Here is a 23,769-nt window from a genome sequence, read left to right as displayed (position 1 = left end):
TATGATGACTTGCAGCGTAGATTGGTGAGAGGATTTAACGAAATGACTGATTTTAATATATTTGGATACTTTGATTAACTTGGATTTATTTCATAAGTTCAATATTTCGAGTCACAAAAACGGAGTTACTCAGAGTAAGATCTTAAATTAATATGACAAAATGGAGCTGAAAGCTCGCTGGACTTTTGGGCAGAGTAACGTTGTATGAAAAGTTTAAATGCAAAAGACAAAAGGATTTTACCGCGAGACTGTACCGGCACAAGATGACGAATCTGGTGGTAGAAACCAAGAGAACGATCCGATGATCGGTCGCCGTTTTTATAGGTGTCGATCGTTGCGCAAAACGATCCCCTTCTTTAGATTTTGTCAACTTTTGCGCACCTTCCCCTTTCTTCTAGGAATTAGAATTAGGCCACGACATAATATGGTAATCGTAGTGCGTATGCGCTAGAGGTGACCAATGTTTCGTGGTGTACGTTAGTGCCGTGTGCATTTTTGGAGTCACGATGCGCTGAATTCTAGTCATAGTTTACTTCTTAAATATTCTTACTATCCTGTTCGTTACAAAGCTTGTATATTAAGATTGTCATATCGGTTACTCTTCGTTTTGTTAGTTTTATAGCGTGTAAATATGTGAAATTGCATGTGTGTTACAATTGATTACTGTCGTTATTCACCTGGAGTACAATAGCGATTGTTTATGAGACATAGTTGCTATTTGCTTAACATTATTAGAATCGCGCTGCTGCGAATATTCTTAGGTTTTTGTGTTATAACTATCTTAACAGATTTAGGGTATTTAACAATTTGATAATTGGTAGTCTTAGAGCAGGTTTGCATGTGTGCTTTCGTATATAATTCTCTTTTGTAATTATTAATTCTTATATTAATATAAATCGGCTTGGAAGCTTCTAGAACGTTTTTCTTAAGTTTGTTGGTTGCCTGTTACTGGGCGTTGCCACGTATGCATCTTTGAGTTTATTGCGAGTTGATTTACCTTCAATTGTTTCGTCGTTAAGTTTCGTAATGTATTCTCTAGATGGAGCTCTGTATGGCTCCACATTGGAGATCTGCATGGCTACAAAACCTGCGCGTGTTGCCTACAATACGGCGTTACGGAGGAAAGTATAATTCATGCTGGATAATTAGTATTCACGGTTTTGAAGGTTTTGCAGTCTCTGGTTTTATGGATTATTGCAGCAGTGCTATCTTTACATTATATTGGTTATACATTTATCTAGGGTTTCACAGTCTTTTATACTCCAGGCTATGTGGTATAGCGTAAGTTGCTTATAGTGTAGCTCTCAGTGTCGAATTGCACAAATGGCATTGTCGAGTGTTATAGAATAATTGTATATAATGGTGTTAGTTAATTATGGTGTTAATATGATAGTGATATATAATAACGTATAATAATATTATAGCTCTTTGTAATGCGAAGATCTCGTAACATGGTTTTTAAGCTTTAGTTAGTGAATATCATAGGTATTTCCATCTAGGGATATTCCAAATAGTTAGACAGTGGTTTTAATACCTTATGGTTACAAGATTCTCGTACTTCGAGTTTGGTTGGTTGATAAAAGTGACATACAGTCATAATAGTCGATAAAACATACGGACGTTCCGGTCGGATGTTACAATACAACGATACGGTGACGCCAGCGCCTCAGCTACTGGGGTACCGAACTAACTCAGTACCCCAGAACGCGAAAACCTTAAGAACTGCTCGTCTATGTATCGTCTGAATTTGTTGGTAATAATATTACATCGTGCCTCTACCCTTCCTAGATCTAACGACTGATCCGAAAACTTCCATTTCTATCGGAGATTGTCTATAGAAAATGATTGCCGAGTGTTCGTTTAGCGTTTGGTATCCGTTGTTCGGCAAAGAGTCATTGGAGGCTGTCACCGTCCCGATACCAGATGAGGTTATGGCGTACCTGGAGCATGAGTCGTTTCGATTACCTGTAGAGGCGCGAAATTATTCGAAATCATGCAGCTCGAGATGGTCCGACGGTACTTTGGTACTACCGAATGACAACGACGACGTTCACCTAGACCAAGCACAATTCACGAATGTGAGTCTGATTGCATCCTCTCGGACTTGTGCTATCTTTAACTGCATCTAAAGACTGGCTCGTTTTAAGGAAACCTATCACATCAGGCCATCTTGCCGATCTGTGTTTCCATCATCTTTACTAATAAATGTATGAATAATATGTTGTTACAGGATTTAAGCGAGCCGTCTTATCCGATGTTCAGCAATCAAATTAAGGATGTCCTTAACGAATTTGGTGCAGTGTTTGTTAAATTGAACTGGAGCGCACCTTTGGTGAGTGGGCTTTTTCCATTCCCAAACGAAATACTCTATGCAGTAGCGGTAAATGAGATGAAGTAGAAACTAAGCTAGTTTTATGGTCTGTAGGGTGATTTGTTCGTTGCTAAACACAGAGTGCAATTGATGTAGCCTTTCAACCTGGCACCTGCGTAAGCGGTTTTCTCTCTCACTTGGGTCTAGCGTTGAGCAACGAATAAATGAGCCTGTATATCCAACTAGAATAGGTACCAGTTACATCCGTTGAAAAAGCACTGCATGTCTGTCTGACAGCCAGAGATTGATATCCGTTTCGCTATTGGTAATTTTTGAAGAAAAAATAATGTAACAAAATAGCAGGCCCTAAAGGTGTAATTGATCAAATCTGTAGTGAAATATAGCAGTTTGGTGACTTTTGAAGGATGCAGCATGGGTTGCCCCTACAAAAACACTAAGATGCACAACCTTGGAAGAAATCTATCTATTGCTCAAAAGTTCAGATCGATTGGTAAAAGACCTGAATCAGCTACAATCCTTAAAGGATAAGAAGGTGAATGTGCCACCCTGCCTGGTCTTGAAGAAATGGCGTGAAATAAATCCCTGTGCAGAGTTTCGTTGCTTTGTGATAAATGGCGAGCTTGTTGGTAATCGATGTATTACATATAATGATTAACTTCTATTTTATATAATCGTGAAGATTGTAATAATTAGCCACTGTTAAAATTTTGGACAGAGCAACTTTGATGATTTGTCCCTTCTGCAGCCGATAAGTATTTCAAATTATTTCAGGAATTTGTCAGCGAGACCTATCGCAATATTATCTGTATATCGAAACGGAGAAGTATGACATACGCCAGGATATTAAGAGTTTATTCCATGAACGGATAAAGAAGAGATTTGAATCATTGACAAATTGTAAGTATAGACAGCAGTCCACCTTGAATGACTATAAATACATAATAGAAAATAAAAGTGTAGATTCTACTCAAAACTGTTGAAAAAGAGGGACATATTATGTGTTTTGGTAAAATATACTTGTAAAATGCAGAATTTCGTCCTAAATTAATGAAAACCACTGTGTGCAGCCTAAGATGTGCTACATTTATAGTAAAAAATACAATAGGTATGGGTATTTTTTATTTATTTTTTTTCACCGCAAAACTTAATGTGTCCCTCTTTTCCTGTGGTTTTGAGTAAAATCTGCTTTCATTCTTTCCTTGTAAAGCTACTAATTATCACAGACTTTTATAGATGTAAACTAAACTGCTAGCATAAATAAAATTATACGCAAATTATTTTTGCCAAGTATGGTGCGCATAGATGAGTATTTGGTTTAGGTGCAAAACATTGAAGTGATTTTTTGAGTTTCTTATCCAGCAGTTCAAGTTATCATACAGAAGTTTGTGTGACTTCTCTCTACGTTGCAATTACAATGAAGCCTTTATCTTTCCAGATGTATTTGATGTGATTCGTCACAAAAAAGATCATGTCAAAATAATCGATTTTAGTCCGTACGTCCCAGGTAGCACAAAGACCCTGCTATTCATGAAGGAAGAACTTAATGGACCCATTTTCAATCCCCCAGAGTTTCGCCTTATTGGTGAAAATGTTGCAATTCAACCTAATGACGCAAGCACTTTTTGCATTCCAAGAGAAATCAACGAGTTCTATCAGACCAACAGTTCACAGTCTATGATGGATATCATTCAGCAAGTAAGTTTCAACTATTACGACACTATTAAAAAGTACCCTGAGAAGTCAATTCTGATATTTCGTGATGCAGGTAACCTGGCGTTATCTTATCTGTCGTGCCATCTTCGACAAAAGTCTAATAATTTCAAGTTCAGCTTACTCCTGACATCTTGTATGAGCCTAAATGTATCAACCATGACTCAATCTGAATACAAAAGCGTACCTATTTTATATAGATTCTATTCAAGAACCATATTATATGTGAAACTAAAACTGCATAAGCAGTTATAGGGAAACACGGGAATTTTTTGGTACTGGAAGAAGCAGAGAAATAACTGAGAGTTTGTCTTCAAACTTCAGAGTACCTATTCTGTGAAAGTAATTTTAATCATTCGTTCTACATGGTCGAAATAATATCAAAAATATTGATCAGTCATTGGTGAAATGTTTGGGTCAGGGATAGACTTGATTTAAACCGAGATGACCGTCGCAATAGTCATATGCCTCTAAGCTTACTGAGGTCGAACTACAATAAGGTCAACAATACTGTCTTTAGGGTATGGTTAACATCTTAACTAACCAAAAGAACTAAACAGCTGTTGAACTCAACAGGAAGTTCACAATCAGAATGAGCTGTGTGAAATGAATAAACATCCAAATCGATCTACTGATGAGGATTACCAGTGATGGAAGTACGAAGATTTTGTCTACAATTACTGTTTTCGCCTAAAGTGCAATTACTTACCCATTAGTACCAGTTACAGGTAAATGTTGTGACAGTTATTCATTAATGCTGCGGCTAGCCACTTCATCTCTTGTAAGTCTGCATCTGCCATTGACTGACATACATTTTTCTTATTGTGCACAGTTTTTTCACTCAATGTAGTAGATTATTTTTCACTGAAGCTCAAAAATCATTATTTTCAAAATGTTTGCTCATTAAGTTAATTACTTAATTGTATAAAATACACTATCATTGACTCTGCTCAAATAGTGCGTGATTCAGCGAACAAGATGTTATGTCATGCTTTCGGCAGATTCATTCATAGAATAATCGAAATACCTGTTGTATGTCATCCACTGTTGGCAATTACAATAATATAATGTTTTATGTACAGAAATATGTGAAAAGAATTAATAAATCTGACTCTGTTGTAATATACTTATTTTCAAGTGTTTGCGATTACGCTCAACCTTTGTTCTGCCATCCTACATTGTGCTCAGATTACAAATACATACAAGCTAATAGAGAATGAGTTCTATGAAGCTACCATATAGATTTAGTTAGAAAAAATCATTTGCACCAAAGTTCCTGAATTTCAAAGACATTACTTTGCCTACTTAGTTAAACTTTGCTTGGCTAAATATTTTTTGTTTTTTGATAACAATGTGCATCATGACGCTTCCAATTGTTAGTCACCATACGACAACAACCAGAATTGAAAAACAAAAAATCGGTCATTACTCTACGACTTTCTTTCAAATCACATGAAATTTTATAAAAAATTTGTTGTATGACATCGCGTTATTCATCTAGCGACCTTGCAAGTTTTGTTATAATTTTCCAAATCTCGAAATAGTAGAAATAATTGAGGTTGTTCAGATTAAATTGGGAAAAATAATGAAATTTCATTATCAGTTGAAGATGTGCTGTGGAAATTTTCATACCTCGTAACAATTTCCAATTTAGGCAACTCCCAGTGCCGAAAGTGCAAGCTTTGCAGTTATAAATTTAATCACGATCTTAATCGCGCGTGTAACCGTTTATTCCAATAATTCGAGTTGCGATTCTAGGATTTCATTTAAATAATACTAACGGACTTTTTTTTAAGTTTACATAATTTTAGGCGTTGCAGGAATTCCACGACACTGCCGAAGCACACCGGAAGAACACTCAACAGATTAAAACTAGACTTAGATGGCAAATTTCTCAAATGCTACAAAAACTTTTGCATCATTATACCTAGTTTAACATGATTCTAATAATTCTCAGATGAATTGCCAACAAGTACAAAAATGTCCTACTTATTGTTATTGCCAATTATTATTCCTTTTTTCCTGTGATCGCTTTTCAATAGCATGATGTTGACAACACAGATAAACTCGTTTTGCAGTTTCAGCGAATTATTTTCACTGACATTCTGCTTTTTCTTTCTCTCTTACTTAATATTCTCAATTACATAAGTGTGATGTGTGCGGCCGAGACTGTGGCATATCATAATACCATCGTAGCTGTTGCACCGACAGTTCCAATAACATAGAGGAAGGAAAGTAAAAAAAAAACTTTTCTACGACGGGTGTCCTAGCTTGACGCTTTCGGTTTTGCTTTGGAAATCGCCACGGTACATGGGAAGGGAAGATGCTACATTTTAACGGTTATTGTAATTGTGACGGTGAAACCAATTTTGCAAAGAATATTCGATAATTTGTTATTAGCGCTGCACCCAGAGAGGTGACTCTGAAAATGAAAATAAACCGATCATGGCTATATTTTATAAATACACCGTTTATTCAACTAAAAAAACTCGTATAATGAGATCAGAATGGGGTAAAAAAATGCTTTAAAGTACATACCACCTATAATTTTGTAAGGCTACGTGATAAAAGGTACAGATTAGAACTAGACATACACAAAGCATAGTGTTATGTATTTATATGTACATTGAGATTAATGTAAAAACTTTTTTTTCCAAATCAAATTGCACTACAGTCCGAAAATTGTATCTTGATATTCAAAAGTAGTATGCAACCTGTACTTGCAATAGCTCCAAAAATTTACAATATATAATATGGTGTTCCAAAACTCACTGCAGAGAAACACCTGGAAGCAAATCATTAATTATTTCAACTAGTTATATGATATAATAAATCGACAAAACTTCATTACCTTTGGAACTGTAATAAGTGGTATTTTTAATTCTTTGTCAAATAAAGATCTTCTTTTTCTCCTTGGCATAGTATGAATATTTATACAGAAGATGAGTTCAAATCAGATTTTGGCGTTAGTATAATTTCGACAGATTAAGTGCCAACCGCTCTCGAGTATTGTGGTTCATTCGGAAAAATTTTTTTTTTTCGCTTCAACCAGATGTACACGATGTATATCTACATGTATGTATATAATATGTCTATATAGGTATACACATACATGTGTAATACATGCATAATGAGACACGTTCGTTTAGTTATATTTGTCTTCAAGTATAGAATAATAATAATAATAATAATAATAATAATAATACATTTCAATCGAAAACTTAGTAGTAAAAGAATTACCTAGGTTTCACCGCCCGATATACACTAAAAATGCATCGAAACTGAAACTGCATCTTCCTTACACTCGATTTTTAAATATTATTTGAAAACAATATTCATTATTGACAACAAATAGCAGTCATATGCACATCACGTCATCGCATATGCATTAACGACCAACATGTAGGTTTGTCATTTGAATTAAGATGAAGCATTTGTACTAAAGTGCAGCAATATAATATATATGTATTACATATTGTATGCTGTGTATATGTACATACATATAACATAATAATATACCTTTAATGAGTTATGTCTATGTAGTCTACGTAATGTACAACCTTAGATTGATACGGCACCCTCAACAAAGTACGATCTGATAATGAGCCAAAAATTGATTCATGCCTTCCGGTATTAAAAACGTCCTACCCCGCGAGGCTATCATACAGCCGTGTCCGACCACTGAAACGTCGAGCAAATTGTTCAAAGACAGTGGAAAACACCAGCGGAGTTAGAAAACCCCGATTACGAGGTCGCTGGTTGGACTTCTATTCGTGCAAATTCGAGTCAAATGAAATTGACAACTTCGGCTGTGGAAGATTCAGAAGAATGATGGGCTGCTAAGGCCGTAGGTAGGATTAGGGTAGGCAGGCTTAACTGCAATTTCTTATAAACTGGAATCATTTCCGTCGGGTCACACCCTGGTAGGTGCGCGAATAGTAATCTTGACATGGAAAAAAAAAAAAAAAACTCGCCAACAGATTCCAACAAATATATTCTTTTTCTTAAAATGTGTTCTCACTGAAACTCACGATTCTATTCATATTTATTATTATACTCTACTGTTTTATACAAAGACATTCAAAGTCTTGCCTCAAACCTCACCCGTTGACTAGATTGCGTTTCAAAAAATTTATCGTTTAATTGAACTCTACGCTTTATATCATAACGTTTGCAAATTATCTTGCGCATTCTTTTCAGCGAAATCTACATGTAGGTGGATTTTTTTAGGGGGTAATTAACAAATTTAATCTTAATACCGACGACGGCGACAATGATAATGATAAAAATGAAAAATTCATTTCCGCCAAGTATTCATGTTATATACGTCATTTTATACTGGATATATTGTAAATCTAATATTTTGAACGATTCGTCGCCACCTACGAACTTCAACATGACGATTAATGACTTGCTTGAAGATTGGCCATCCGACAATGCCACAAGTGTACACACGCGCACACATCTATACATATTATGTGCTGAAAAAAATGCGCTGAAATATATATATACACACACTCGTTCTCGCACGCGCGCGCACACAACCACGGATATATACATAATACATACATACATACATACATACATATATATATATATATATATACACACACATGTACCTATATATGTATGTATGTATGTATGTATGTATGTATGTATGTATGTATTTATGTATGTATGTATGTAGATAGATTCATACACAATTCGATTTTTCGAACACAGCCTCGCATCAACTAGTTCGATCGATCAGAGTTTCTTACAGGACTACCTCTTCCTGACTATTTGTTTCGATGCCAATCTCTTCTTGAGTTTCTGGTCCAACTTCACAGACTTTTTTTTCGGTCTTTCCGGAGAGCCGTTACAGCACGCACATCCCTTCTTCACGTGACCACGAAGACTGGATCTTCTTGCGCGACAGTCGGGGTCTGTGGAATGGGGTGGATGATGAGTGATGCCTTCGTCGTCGGAGGGTTCGGAAGTTTTATCACTCGAGACTGCGCCGGATTCACCCATCGAGTCATTCTTTGTGCGTTTAATAAGCACATCACTACTGGCAATACCTTTAGCATCATTACGATTCAGCACAACCCTCGCGTTTACATTCAGCTTATCGTGACGACGCTTGTTCATGTATGACGAACAATAATCGTTTGTGGATTTACTACCTGTGGTTGGGACATCAATGTTGTCCTCCAAACCGTTTACTATCATACTTTCCCCTAGTTGGCTACTCGTCGACTCGGCTATGCTGGAAGCTTCGTCATCTTCGCTGCTCGACCTGCCTTGATCGGACAACGGGCTTTCCCACGACAGATAATCCTTGCGTGTCATCTTGCATAGGGATCGCTTTTTGTTAGTATAAGTATACTTGTGCATCGCCAATAATGGACCGCTAGCCGGTGAAAGGGGCGACGGCATTGTTACATCGGCCGTACCGCCACCCAAAAGGGTTAAGCTTTCATCACCTGAGCTTGCCACCGACATGTTGTTGGCATTTGTCGCAGTTGAGTCGGGGTCATCTGTGTCTTGAAGTTTCATCACCGAGGAAGGCAGTAGGTCAGAGGTACTGCTTGGGGAGCTTGACTTGGAAGTGACACGGGAATTCATCTTCACACGCTCAAGACCGACTGTACAGTCTTTGGTTACATCGTTACAGATGGATGGGGAAAGACGACTGGAGACATCTGAATTACTGTTTGAACTTTCGTCCTGGCTTGGGTCCGCTTCCTGCAGATCAAGCTTCGCCTGTTTCGAAAGATTTTTCATAACCGTGTCGTCATTTCGCTCACGCTTAGCTCTTTTTACTGTATCTTTTATAGCTCGTGTTCTTTGCGCAGTGTTTTTTCTACGCTCAATCGCCTTAAAGTCAATAACAGGACTTGCATCCCTACTGCTGCTGGACGAATCGAGAGGGCGAAAGTATACGGATGAATTATAGGACTTTAATCCCACAGGTTGGCTACAGGTAGCATCCTGAGATGATTGATCAAATGACGGTGAGTGGTTTGTGTCAAATAGCAGATCTGCCTCTGGAAACAGATCACTTGTGCTAGGCTCATCGACTCCCAAGTCTTCGCACTCTTCCGACAAACTTTTCTGCAATTTCAATTCACGCTCGATGGCTGCCGCCTTGCTGATCCTCTGCTGCGCGAGTTCGCGGTCTAAGCGCGGATTCAGTTGCGTCTTTATCTGTGTTCTATTTGAATATTGCTGAAATGGTTCTAGGGTGTGATTAATGAAGTACTTTTTCGTCGTTGTCGTCGCTGAGGGAGTAGTTTGATAAAGTTGACCACTCGCCATCTCTATGCCTTGGCCTTTGTTTATTATATGGACGACGTTGTGTACGCTACCATTGCCACTACCCACGGAATTTTCGCCTTCTCGTGAAGAGTAAGCCTTCAATGGCTCAAGTCCTAGTTGATTTGAAGATGTCGGGACGTATCTCCAAGGCGTGTCAGGCGATGATGGTTTCCGCTCTGGTTCCCAAGCTTCCTGCAGTCTCGCGTTCCCGCACAAAAGCCCGTTGCCAATCCGCAATGGTACATCAGTAACGTTATCACTCGGTCTTCGCGCCTGAGTTTCTTGGGCATCAGAGACTTCCCCACCGCTAACACCTATGCCACTCATGAGAAACTGATCGGGTGCCTCTTTTATTGATGTTTCTTTACTCTCTACAGTTGCAGCCTCTGAAACAAGACGTACGGTCCATTGTACAAGTACGATTGCACATTGTCACAGCTATCAATACTACGATTTTTCAATACATTCTTTTTGAAGATAGGTAGCTGGTATCGATAGCTGGGACATCACTGACTGTTTACAGATCAACTGATTAGCGACATACTTGATGAAGATTGATGAAATAAAAAATTGATGCAAGCAGTGGTTAATTACAGGTTGAATGATTGAAGCAATTAACATGGAAAAATGTTATGTAGTAATCAAGGATACGCGGGTCCTACCTAATTTAGAAGTGTTTTGTAGAGTTGCAGACATTGCTGACCTAATGATAGAATTCGTATTTTTTGGTAACATTTCTGCAGAGGATTCCTCGTCAAATTTCCTCTTGACTGACTTTGGCGATACAACTCTTTCGCCCTTGTCTACTGCACCAGCGATTGTGACGTCTCGTGTTTCCTTCTGTCCTGAACTTATCACCGATACTTTTGACTGAGGTGTAAATGCCAAGGCTATTGTCGCCGTTTGTATGGTAACAGGTTTTTCAGTCTGTAAACTACTGCCGCTACCAATTTCATCGTTCTCACTGTTCTGAGTAAAATTTTTTTCAGGTGCTTGCGTGACTGTAGGTGGCGCCAAGCAAACGACGTTTTCGTGCTTCATTCCTGTTGGTGTGGAAAGCTTACTTATTGTAGAATTGAACATTCTCGTGCTTTGGAGCGTTAGATTTGGACTGCTTGTTATGACACTGCATATCTGTTGGCTTGACCCATAATCGTTGACGTTCTTTTGTATCAGACTGATTGTTGGCGTTTTATTGATTATTGTTGCATTCTCTGGTGTTTCGTGTATGGGTATACCCACAGAGTTTGGCACATCGACCTTGATGTTTCCATCGCTATTGTTCCTCTCTATATGATCGGTAGCAAACTGATTTCCAGCACCACTCTGGGATACAACAACCGTTGGACTGGAGGTGACGTGATGTTGTTGGTGGTGTCGCTGTTGCTGTTGCTGTTGCGCCAATGGTTGGCCGGTGTTCAAGGTTTGAAGTGTCGGTACTTTGACTTGCTTCATCTGAGTCGGTTGAGCAATTATTTTACCAGCTTGATTCAATAATGATTGAAGAACCAAAGCGTTCGATACGTTGCTGGTGCTGCTTGTTCTCACGGTAGTAGGAACGGTAGCGAGAAGTTTCGGGCCACCCGAAACTATTGTGAACTGCTGTCCACTCTTCATAAGATTCATTGGAAGAATATAGTTTGTACCTGGTACCAATACAGCTGTGCTGCCAAGTTTCCCTGTAACCGAGGCAAGGGCTTCACTGACGCTTACAGATGCTGTCTGTACTGCTTCCTGCACAATAACAGTTCTCGGCTGTGCAACGGAATTGGTTTGATCTGCAAATATCAGATTTCTTCGCTTGACGTTCATGTCGACCGCATCATTAGAGTCGTTGGTCAAATTTTTAACATCAACCGAGGCTGCCTCCACATTTGTTCCTACTTGTGCATCGTCCGCCAGTGATGTGCCAATGGGACTGTCTTGCACGTGAACAATGCCTGACGATGAATCCTCGCTACCCATGGTACGACCGAGGTCATCAGGGCCAGGACTCAGCTCGGAACTCTGCTGGCTGGGTGTTTTCGATTTGCTCGAACCGGACTTTTTACGCTTCGACGATTGGCTAGGGTTTGTTGGCGGATTCGACCTTCTTCTAGGAGCTGGCTTATTGTTAAGATCTGGGGAATTTCTCAGCTGCTCTGCATACTCGTCGAGAATTGCGTATATTCGCTGAGCGGTTTGCTCATCCTCTTGCGGCTTCTGTTGTGGCTTGGGCACAGGTGGTGCTTTAGAAGTGTTCGTCGCGCTCGTCTTTACCGTTTTCGAGGTCGACTTTTTCCCACCTAGTTTCGTGGTTGAAGATGGTTGTGTTTTTCCTGCAGATGACACGGGTGCCGGAGCTGGTGTTACGCACGGGCTGGATGAACTTTGAGAGGTTACGCTCAATGCCGGGGAGGCTACTGGTTGGCAGTAGCTGGTCACAACAACAATAGGGGTTGATGTCGAGACAACTTTCTGAGTGAGAGTAGCTGTCTGATCGACATAGGCCAGTGATACTTTTTGCTGAGGGTAGATTTCTTGTTGAAATGTAATAGTGCTAGCTGCATTTGAGAATTCATTACTCGACACCGCTGATCGCGACATTAGATTCAGCTGTTGGGCGAGTGTACCGGATGTCGTGTGATGTTTGCTACTTGGCTGATTCTGTTGCACGATTGTTTGCACCTGTGACTGGGTTTGGGTCTGGGTCTGGGTTTGAGTTTGCGTCTGTACAGTCGTTGTTACAACATTGGAGCCTTGATGCTGAGGTTGCACGGTACTTCGTTCCTTGACTTGTTCCAGAACGCTTTCGAATTCTCGTAGTTGTTCCAATGTCGTCGAGCTGACCTGATTTATCGGAACGTCGATGGGGGAAGCGATTAGATTATCGTGACGAACATTTTGCTGGACTCGTGGCCCTGCCAATACCGCCTGTATAGTACTTGCAATATTATGCTGTCTCAACGGTGCCCTTATTATATTCAACTTTACCACTGGTGTTCTATTACCTTGAGATGAAACTGTGCGAGATATGGTGTGTGGAATGATATTAAGCTGGCTGGGATTAGTCGTGGATATTGTGACTGGCATCTTGTGCGTATATATTACACCCGAGGGTGATGACGTCGTTTGAACAAGTTGCGTCACAGTTGGATTGGTGACATTACTAGACGTTGTGACTGCAACACCCACACTATCGCTACTGTTCACTCCTTCTTCAGCGCCTCGTCCCGTTCCTCCCGCTCCTCCCCTATCTCCGCCCTCCGACGCGTGCACTATGTTCAATATTTGCTGCCTCGATGTTGACAATTGTAAATTCGGAACATTAGTTATCGACGGAGTGTTAACTCCGCCATGGGTTTGAGTGTTTTGTAAGGAAGTCTGTACGGCCTTTGACAGATTCGTTGTTTTTGATACAGGGGTCAGCTGTGATACATTCTCTGTTGTAACAGAATCAGTGACAGTTGTGGTGTTATTTGTCAGTGCGTATATGGTTTTACGGAATGCTTGCTGAAATTTGGGCAAGCCTGGCGAAGTATTTTGGCCAGCGTGATGTACAGATTTAACACTCATGGTATTGAGTCCATCATATATTGTCCTATTGGGAGTGCCCGAATCTTCTAATCGTCCCTGCAACTGTTGCTGTGAGAAATTACTTTCATTCAATGTCTGAAGTGTGAGCATGCCTCGCTGCCCCATATGAGGTGAGTGAGACGACGTCGACGACGAAGATGAAGATGACGAGGACGAGGATGCGGTGGGGTTCACCGAGGCCAACCGGTACGTTCCGTCGGGTTTGCAAACAATTTGCAATTGTTCAGAGGCTATAGTAACAGTAGGCGTTCCCGAGTTCAAAGCAAGCGAGGGTGAGGGTGTGGGCGATGGCGATTTGTCTGGGGAAATACATCTGCTGCCCTGTTGCTCTTCGAGTAGTTTGGGACTTGTACCTTCAACGTTTGATGCCAAAGAGTTTGCACGCGGTGGAGTATCGGGAAGTTGGTTGGCTTCTTCACCAATGTCCTGAAGCAAGGACCTAGATGGAGGTGTACGATCTGCTGGGCTCATGCCAACGCCGCTGTCATGTCCGCTTGATGTTGGAGTACTTGGCATTTGAATACCACTACTGACTACAGACGAACGATTTCTTGGTGGCGTACCACCTCTGTTTACAGGACCGGAATTCGGACTTTGTGGGATATTACGGGACAGTTGAACTATATTTACAGTTGATTCAACTTGCGGCGGTACAATCATATCGAGAGTGTTCAAGCCAGGCACATGTGTGGCCAATATGTCCGAATCTCTCACAGCCTTGGCAAGAATGTCGAAGTTCGAACCGGCATGCTTGCTAGAGTTCAAGTTTCTGACGACCCTTAAATCCCTTTCAACAGACACCATGTTACTTTTGCATCTGCGACTTTTCTCGTCTGTGACAATCGTAGAATTTTTCTTTTGGGAAAATCTACTCTTTTGCAGGTTTAACAATTCATTCGTAATGTCACCGGGGCTCAGTTTTTTTGACGGTAGCATCATTTTTTTGTTGACGTCATCGCTTCGGGTCAAAATAATCTTTGGATTTAGGTTCAAATTACTCAACATATTGGGTGAAAATTTGGATAAGCTCGTGTTTTTATTGCTACAACTTCCGTCTTTATTCTTGTTCAATAAATTCTTCTGCAGAATCTGACTGATCCTTGTCGGCTTTTTCATGTTTTGGGGCCGGAACATTCGCAAAGATTTTAGTACTGCTGGGTCGCTCCGCTTTTCTGTAATGATGAGCGGTGTCTCAGGATTATACGAGGATCCCTTGATGGTTTCGCACTTGCCGTCGTCCATATCCGCAGAGAATAGCGTTATTATGTCGTTGCTGCTTATGTCAGAGCTGCTTATGTCCTCTGTAGAACGTCTTACATTGTCATTGACAAGCATGTGGAAATGCGACATCGATTCTACAGTGAGCTTCGACTTGCCACGGTTTTTACTGCTGATTTCTTTAGTAGTAGGTGATTTTCTCTTTGGTTTTTTATCTTGCCTACATCCGTCACTACCGAGGCTATCCGTTTGGCTATCCTGAGTATTTGTATCAGTGTCTGTCACCGTTTCATCCTCTATTATAACTGATTCGTCGACAGTTCCGTTGACTCCCCGAAAATGAGAGGATTCGGTGTTGTTGGTATCTCCGTCGTAGTCACTGTCAGTCGATGCAAGTCTGTGAATTTTTCTTGGTCTACCTGCACGGCGAAGCCTCAGAATGCTACTACTGTCGGAATCAGTAGTATCGTCCAGGCTTCTTCTCGTCAATGACCTCTTGTATGGCCCAGCTGGTTGAAAACTACCAAATTCTTCCGAATCGTCCGACTGTATATCAGCCCATTGCTCGTATCCTTTTTCTATGCCAAAAAATACGTCTTTGTTAGCTTCTTCCTCGAGCGGCCAGTCTTTAAACTGCGAATAGTCAATGTTCAAGAATTTTAATTCCTTATTGGTGTTACGCATTTCTTCAGCATTTTCTAAATACTTTTCACACAAAGTGTTCAATTCTTTCCAATCCAGAACCCAGCTGAGCATATGATAACGTGGACTGCTCAGCACAACGGCCAAGTCATCGCACAATTGCGCCGATACACCCAATTTTTCAGCGTCCAGTACCTGATTAGGTGCAGACTTCTCGTCGTAATTAGCTGAGCCTGTGACAGCATCTCCCTTTATCAGTATTAGAGCATCAAGGGTTCGCTCGACATTGGACGTTGTGTCAGGTGACTTTATCCTCACTATTTCAACCCCTGTGAATTCACCACAGTTAAAACAGAGCTCACCAAGCGGACCATTTGATGTTGGATCACGTTTCGGATGTAATTGGCACCCGTCTGTACTGCTCATCTCTTTTTGACGTGGAGATTTTTCTAAGCTTTTTAAAGAGAATAATACTTCTTTTGGCTTAGTATTCTTTGCTGTTACCTCTGAACACAAGCGTCGAGTGGCAATTTGTTCCTGTCCTGTGTCCAGATAACTTGCCAACGTGTCGGAGCGATTAATCTCGTCAATTCGAGCACCGTCCGCTTTTACCTTACCGCAAGCAATTGCCATTTCACGGATTCTGTCGTAGCAAAGTCGCGTGGGGTGGAGAGAAAAGGCCGTAAGCACGCATTCTCTAGCTATGCCAACATTCTCGACGACAACATCAGCTAATTTCAAAAACTGCGTGCTCAACCGCTTTGCAATTTCTCGCACCTTCTCCTTCTCCGATTTTACCTTCTGCACCTCCAATTCGTTCATATCTGTCGTTAACGCCCGTATGTAAAGTTCAATCATGAGTGGCTTGATGGTCGATCCAAACTGAAACCAAAAACAAAAATACAGGTTAAACTCACAGATGAGAACCCGTCAAGTTCATGACTATGGGATTAAGAAAATTAGGAAAATCAATAAGTAATATCACAACATTGGTCATATCTAAAATACACATGTACACACATACGAGTGAATTTTCCAAACCAATTGATCAATTTTTTAGATTCGAATGAAGATTGAATCACGCTTGACCTATTCCTGGTACGTTACTACACATCAAATAATGCCTTATGTCCGGTAAGTGCTAGAAATAATGATGCAACTGGAATAAAATTGCGAGTATTTCAATCAAGGCTATCTTGCAATTCTGCCGTCATAATTTGACACAAATTCACAATTTAAGGTGGCCACTAAATCTCCATCATGAAATTCCCCAACTTTCTCAAGATTTCCAAACAAAAATTTTATAATATTCCCTAGTCAAATCGGATAACTTTTTTGTAGCAAATTGATAAAAAATATACTTATTTTCCATACAATTTATTTTTTATAAAAATACAAACTGTCACTTGGGTCACACTGTCCCCTCTAGCCGATGCGCACAATCTTTTGTAAGGTAATATTTAGGAATATGCAAAGTTTGAAGAGAACCTCCCGGCAATGTTAAAGAAATTTGTATTCAATCTAATTTATTTGAAGCTTAAAAATATTGTGGGACGTATATGTATGGAAAAAAAATGTACTAATCGATTCTCAGACTTTCCGCAAAAACCCCTGACACTTCCCTGACTATTCCAGAATTTCAAAATTCCATGACATTTCCAGCTTTTCCAGAATTTTCTGTACCAGTGACCACCTTGCAATTGTTTCCAGCACTCACCACAGTTATCCAGTGTCATATTGCACAAAATAAAACTGTGGTCTTATCTCAAACAAAGAGGTAAAAATGATGAATTTAATTCACAAAATTCCGCATGGATTTACTTGTGGATAACTTGCAAAGAATGCTCTTTCGTCAATATTGTTTTCAGACAATTCTACTTATGCATAAGATCTTAGAAATGGATAATTGTACGCTTATACATACAATAGCTAAGATTGTGGCGCATGTGTTTGTACGTCCATTAATTGAAAGTGTGAAATAAGAAACGCAGAATTTCATCTTTACTCACATGTTTGCCAAGTACAGCACAGAAAATATAAATGTGCTGCGCACTTTCGGCAGGTTCTATGAGTTTTCGTATCATTCCAGGTAACGTCGGAGCCATGTCCTTAAGCTTTGAGTGAAGCAGAGCCCAGGAATTTATAATTTGCTCAAGAGTCGAGGATCCTGTCTCTTCAACAGGCCTAACCATTCCGGCAGTAACCAAATACTGCGCTACCAACTCTGCAGCTCTTGTCGAGTTTTTCCACACTCTTGCCGTTCCATATTTGGTCGGTGCTTCACCTCCGAGCCTCTGGACCAATTCCAAACCCTCTCCAAGATCCATTAATTTTAGCTGCAAAATAATCCTTTCTTAGGAACAGACCATGCCATCCTAATAATGTACCTGCTCTAAGTTGTACCATAACTGTAAACACTCTGTACTCAATACTTTTCTAATTAAACACAGACAACTGATGGTATTTGATACACGGAGCTAAGAGAAATTCTTATGACTACCGTACCTACATCTATACAATGATAAGATAAAAATGTGGTAATACTTGAGCGAATATGTCTTGCGTGCGTTTGAGCTTGTACAATAGAACGATATACACGTCAGTCATGTATTGCACATGTTGAGCTTCGCAGACTGATCTTAACTGATCGCTTCGGCGAAGCGAACGGACGCAAGCGGCTGCCAAATTGACCGCTATGTCTTCGCAGCGATCCTCACACAATATTCGAAGTCTCATCATTAATAATTCACCTTTTTCCGAACAACAAAACTCTGCGAACAAAGATTAAAACGAGTGATATTTGCGTGATCAAAAACACTACCATTACCAGCAAACCCAGGAGGGCAATTCTTCTAGAGAAAAATACGTGGTAATAAAGTCTGATTGTGAGGTTTTCCCAACCAAAAAAATCACTCAAAATATTATATGGCAGAAAATTTCCTGGTATAATGTAAATGAATTACGAATTCTAATTGGTCATAAAAGTACACATTCAGTTTTACAGGTAGAAATGTGCATAACAGGGAAAAAATTTGTTGCCTCCTACCATCTTCAAGCCTTGGATCTGGCTGGCCATTGAGAATACTGTCAAGGGCAGGACGAGTCCAAGGATCATGTACGAGGGCGATCAGAGTAGCGCAGCGTGGTGCCGCAGGATGATGGCCCAGGTGGGTAGAGCACCTCTGCAACGTAACACCAAGGTGCGTCTTTGTAGCGGGTGACAACTTTGGCCACTCTCCCCGCAATACCAACTTCAAAGTATGCCTGCGAACAAAAAATGAGAATTTCACATGGCAGCCTCAATTATCAACTAGTAGTTATACGAGCTCTGTAAAACAATCAGATAGCATTATGATTTTTGACATATTGAAATTCTGATTAAAACTTTAACTTACAAATCCATTTTCATATCACGAACTACGTATAATAAGTATCTAAGGTTCAATACAGTTGAAAATAATGTAGGCCTTTCACAAACTGTCACTCTGAAATAACAACTATTTCCATATTCATCCGACTAAGGGTTAATAAGTCCCTTCAGCGCTGCAAGACAAGAATCCCAATCACCTTATCACATAACAAGAACTAGAGAAATGTCAGGATAATTGAAAGTAGAAATTTTTAATACTGAATCTCTGATCACCAGCAAAGTAACATTTTCACCATATCAATTGTGAGTAAGATACAGTGAAATAGATGTGGAAGAATAAAAAGTGGAACCTTGTAACTGAGAAGCTTTATTCTAGGTATTCAAGGAGCTAGTCTCATACACAGAAAAAGGAATGGATTTTCAGAGTATGCCAGATTAGGTAAAAACGGAATTTCCACTTATCTCTATATTAACTGAATGTACGATTGCTATTATTCGCATTGAAAGGTCTCTTCCGAGTTGCTAGTGCCGACAAATATTAAGGTCAGAATACTAAAAGACATATCTACAGATATGAAAGCAAACGTATTTTCTTAACACTGTGACTGTTATTTGGCAGCTCATAACTGTTTTTAATCAAATCAGTATCAATATGTACATTGGAATAGGAATCGCCGATCCAGTTAGTACAGAGATCGGTTAGAATTTCCGGGAATAAATGTCCTCCCATAATAATAATAATAATAATAATTTAAAAACCCATCTTCTCCGTCTGGAAAACATTTGTAAACAACTACTTAGTCATAATGCCAAACAATTAAGGGCCGAACACAATGCTTTCAATCGACACCAGAAAACTGTCGATAAAACTTTTGACCATATCATCAACAGAGTCACGTACAAGTGCTTCTCTCCAGTTCCCGTCACTCTGATCTGACAAAAAAATATTCTTTAGTAACGATATTAAGACCTCTGTGGTTTATTCACGTAGCGTAGAATAAGAAAATCGAACCAAGCACATGAAACTAATAAGATCACTCGCAGGAACAGGCGATACTGGCTTCCGATTGTAATTATACGAAAGAAATCGTCTACTGCAGACGAGTCGATCCATTCGTAACTCAAAGCCGTATAGCAAGCATGTTAAGAAATCATGAATAGACTAAGGCTGGGAGCAAGTCTCTTGTAGTAATGGCAATGAGTGTAATTAGAGGCAAAGATCAATGTTAAGAATCAGAGAGAGGCAAGAAAAAAGTTTCGACTTACCTGTGAACCCATTCTATGAGAGATTGCGTAGCTTCTGGCGTTGCCGCGGGTATAAAGTTAGTAACATGTTCCCAGGCGGACAAAAGAGCATTCACCTTGTCCCCGTACTTCTTTTTGCTGTCACTTAATGTTGCCTCAAGCCCCTATTGATCATTGGTTTCGATTCAATGACATAGTTTCACGACATAAGGTCAAGTACTATAAACGGTTGCTAAGAGACAAAGAAGTTGAACTAACCACGCACGACTTTTGTATGTGCGAAGACATTCAGAGTTGTGTCAAAGGCAGCAACGGTTCAGGTACCGAGCCAGCCCTGTTTGAACTACAAGGCTACAAGGCTAGGCTTCTGCGAAGACCTTCGATAGATATCACCTCTCATCTAGATCCTATAGATGAGTGACTCCTTAGTTGTGGATGCGACTGCCGTCTGGTAGTCAACTTCAAACTCCTAGCTGACATCAGCAGTGCGGTGAAGCACTCCCACTCAAGTTTCCTATAACTTTTCCTTCGACGTTCCTTTTGAACCGACTCCACTGTGATGTGGCTAAAACAGAGATATGAAGTATTTTGCAAAGTGAAGACAGAGAGAATATTATTACCTGCTTCAAAATTAGTACAAATACCCGCAACTGTCATAATTTAAGTCCACTTCGTGATTATCTTGATAAAAATGTTTGTCTCGACAATGAATAACTTTATTGTCACAACGATATACTTACTAGACCTACCTAATTAGCAAAGCTGCATGATTTTAGCCACACAAATCGCTGTTCTCGCATTAAATCATTATTTCAAATTCCTTTGTTGATTTTAAATAACCATTCATGTATAATCAATCGTTATAAGTTAGTTTCATTAGTTGGCTATATTTAACGTTACATTAGTGGCAGCCCTACAGTCGAAAGTTATGCGGTTATTTCAAATAATTTGACAGCTGCCATCTTTTGTGGATAGGATCGGTGCTTTGCGTTATCTACATTTAGGTAAAAGTCAGGTTACCTATCAATAAAGAATCTTTTTTTTTCACCACAGCCCTTAGGTATAATAAGGTAGACAATATATGTATCCAAAGTTTCGATCCATCAAGCTTGATCGATGAGAGATGATAGACGAACAGGTCAAATCAACATTAGCCACAATGTAAGGACTTTGTACTTTCAAACAGCTACCCAGGCTACTTTATTCTTCAGAAATTTATAATCCATCAGCGGCAACTTCAGTTGAGGATCAAACTTGATTAATCAAAACTTGATTGATAAAAACTTGAGGCGTGCGTATAGTACACAGCCGTTTGAAAAAAGAGAATTAATCTCTTCCTTACTGAGGAAAATTAGTACAAGTCAATGGTGGGTGATGCGCTCTCATCTTTACGAACGTTAAGTAATAAAGATTAGAATTTTGATCAAGGTACCGAATACTGCTATCAAGCATATCACACTAAGTGAAAAAAGGAAACGAATTGGGATGAAAAAGGCAGGTATTTGTAGTTTGTCTGGTTCTTTTGAGGGGAGACGAACGAGAGGGGGCACTAGCCGTTGTCACAAGCGCGTGCAGGTGATAAGTACGCAAGGATCAAATTGACGTGTCAGAGGATTCTTGAAAAGGTTACTGCCGTTTGGAAGGAGGAGATGGAAGACGAGGGAGGGATGAGGAAGAGGAGAGGGGGAGGGGGGGAGGGGAGCAGAAGACGAAGGAGAAGACGTATGCAGGATTACGTACGTCGTCGTAAAGTTGTGCCGTATTCGAGAGGGATCATGAATAATTTTTCATAATCCTAATATCGTTGGTTGCCCGAAATTTTGCAAAAGCATCGGCCGTAGCACATATAAACAAAATAGCATCACCGTTCACCATTAACGAGCCATAAGTCGGTAATGTCGACAGTCGGCAGTCGAAGGTTCACATTAATCAACGAGAAAAACGATCTCGATCAACGACAAATAACATCGCTCCAACGCCAACGTGTATGTACATGCATACACACCAAGTCAACACAGCGTACTCGAGGATCGCCACTGCTACCCCACCACTACGGCGCTGTATGTACGCCACGCTGCGGGACGATTCACAGTTGGGCACAGCACAAGGCACTCGCGTTCATGCGAGCAACCAGGCACTAATCGGCAAGCGGAGGCAAGCGGAGGGACTCCACTTCACTTCACTTCACTTCACTTCACTCGCTGCTCTACTTCCACGGCGCTGCTGCCACCTTTTGAAACTTTAATATGGCCGTCCGTGGTTGCTCTCACGTTCAGCAGTGACTTCTCTTACCCGCCACTTTGCCCAGCTTCCTCGATATGCTAGAGCTGCAAAATTTGCAAATATATTGCCATCCGTTTAGCTGATCGAATATTCGGAACCGTCGCCGAGACAAAACAAATTATGTAAGGCGATGGAAATCTATCATTTCGTCTCAGGTTATAAGCAACCCTCGGTTAATGCAAGTCTTAATAACGACTAGGGAATGTGTAACGCGAACGCTAAATAATCCACACGGTCGCCGCCAGCTTTTTCCTTCCCAAAATCCTCTAAAGCCAACGACCGGATTTGCTTTCGAGAAGCAGGAATATTTCTTGCCAAGACGATAAATGTCGATCTCAATAATGCGCGACGGCTATTGAAACAATCGGGATTCTTTCCGCGACTTATCACAGTTCGTACTTCACTTGTCCCACGTTGTTTGATTATTGTTGTTCTCTGGGATAAACAAGCGTACGGTTCATGCGGCAATCTGTGTCATTGAGAGCAATCAACAATTTGTCTCCGGTTCAGCACAAATTCACCAGAAGAAGATAGGACACGTAGCAGCAGTGTACCGTTGTCAGTATTTAGGGGTATTCGCAAAAGCCGAGGAAAATTTGAAACCCAATCGACGTCAACACAACTGTTCTTTACGGAACGCAAAGTTTCGTCGCGGCCATCTTACTTTTTTCACTCTCCCTTGAATGCTGGCGAGTGACTAGGTGGTTCCAGACGAGACCCGACGCGACGAGGGCCGCACATATATTCTAATTTTTAATAACGTCACATCACTGTCCTTACGACGGTGTATCGGTTTTATCTCCAACTTTGGAATAAATCATCGTCATATCCCACCACCCCCCGAAAGAAGATCAAAATAATATTAACCCACGACGATACCACGAACACAAGCTATACCTATGTATAGACACCAACCTATATCAATGCACTTACACATGCGTACTATACTGCCGCGTACACATGTATACATACCGTAGATACATATCGCACGAGAGTCAACAAAACCTGCCTCTCTGCAGGTTCTCACTGGGCACAACTTTGCCTGTTACGCAGTCGGTAAGCCACTGATTCCGGAGCCCGTGTATACCTGTGG

At 40.4% G+C, this 23,769-nt stretch overlaps 2 protein-coding genes across 9 annotated transcripts; one reads left to right on the top strand and one right to left on the bottom strand.

Annotated features, from left to right (window-relative positions):
- Positions 1-1,706: 1,706 nt before the first annotated feature.
- Positions 1,707-5,179, top strand: LOC124219615 (translation initiation factor eIF2 assembly protein). 5 transcript variants are annotated; one of them, XM_069135907.1, is made up of 6 exons: positions 1,707-2,078; positions 2,231-2,332; positions 2,736-2,946; positions 3,104-3,229; positions 3,768-4,027; positions 4,619-5,179. In XM_069135907.1, exons 1-6 carry the CDS (start codon positions 1,842-1,844, stop codon positions 4,691-4,693), a joined length of 1,011 nt encoding a protein of 336 aa, XP_068992008.1. In that variant the 5' UTR covers positions 1,707-1,841; the 3' UTR covers positions 4,694-5,179. The 5 variants fall into 5 exon arrangements, with proteins under 5 accessions (XP_068992008.1, XP_046483391.1, XP_046483390.1 ...); XM_046627435.2 differs by having other exon boundaries at positions 2,736-2,958; positions 4,563-5,179; XM_046627434.2 differs by lacking the exon at positions 4,619-5,179 and adding an exon at positions 4,243-4,499 and having other exon boundaries at positions 2,736-2,958.
- LOC124219608 (serine-rich adhesin for platelets) lies at positions 3,968-23,618 on the bottom strand. 4 transcript variants are annotated; one of them, XM_046627389.2, is made up of 8 exons: positions 22,399-23,618; positions 20,652-20,958; positions 20,415-20,557; positions 18,825-19,042; positions 18,323-18,549; positions 17,788-18,114; positions 11,005-16,660; positions 3,968-10,728 (listed from the first exon to the last, which is right to left on the bottom strand). In XM_046627389.2, exons 2-8 carry the CDS (start codon positions 20,679-20,681, stop codon positions 8,807-8,809), a joined length of 8,523 nt encoding a protein of 2,840 aa, XP_046483345.1. In that variant the 5' UTR covers positions 20,682-20,958; positions 22,399-23,618; the 3' UTR covers positions 3,968-8,806. The 4 variants fall into 4 exon arrangements, with proteins under 4 accessions (XP_046483345.1, XP_046483347.1, XP_046483346.1 ...); XM_046627391.2 differs by lacking the exon at positions 22,399-23,618 and adding an exon at positions 22,134-22,229; XM_046627390.2 differs by lacking the exon at positions 22,399-23,618 and adding an exon at positions 21,143-22,094.
- Between the last annotated feature and the right edge of the window lie 151 nt (positions 23,619-23,769).

This window comes from Neodiprion pinetum, chromosome 5 (assembly GCF_021155775.2).
Source record: "Neodiprion pinetum isolate iyNeoPine1 chromosome 5, iyNeoPine1.2, whole genome shotgun sequence".
In the NCBI taxonomy this organism is placed as follows: domain Eukaryota; kingdom Metazoa; phylum Arthropoda; class Insecta; order Hymenoptera; family Diprionidae; genus Neodiprion; species Neodiprion pinetum.
This window is presented reverse-complemented; position numbering and strand designations above follow the sequence as displayed.

Coding starts and splice junctions, on each gene's coding strand:
- LOC124219615 (XM_046627431.2), top strand. CDS start 1,842: ATGATTGCCGAGTGTTCGTTTAGCGTTTGGTATCCGTTGTTCGGCAAA. Junction 2,333..2,735: donor TGAACTGGAGCGCACCTTTG/GTGAGTGGGCTT, acceptor TGACTTTTGAAG/GATGCAGCATGGGTTGCCCC. Junction 2,959..3,103: donor GATAAATGGCGAGCTTGTTG/GTAATCGATGTA, acceptor AAATTATTTCAG/GAATTTGTCAGCGAGACCTA.
- LOC124219608 (XM_046627389.2), bottom strand. CDS start 20,681: ATGTCTTCGCACATACAAAAGTCGTGCGTG. Junction 18,550..18,824: donor AGATCCAAGGCTTGAAGATG/GTAGGAGGCAAC, acceptor CTTTGTTCGCAG/AGTTTTGTTGTTCGGAAAAA. Junction 10,729..11,004: donor ACAAAACACTTCTAAATTAG/GTAGGACCCGCG, acceptor GTCTTGTTTCAG/AGGCTGCAACTGTAGAGAGT.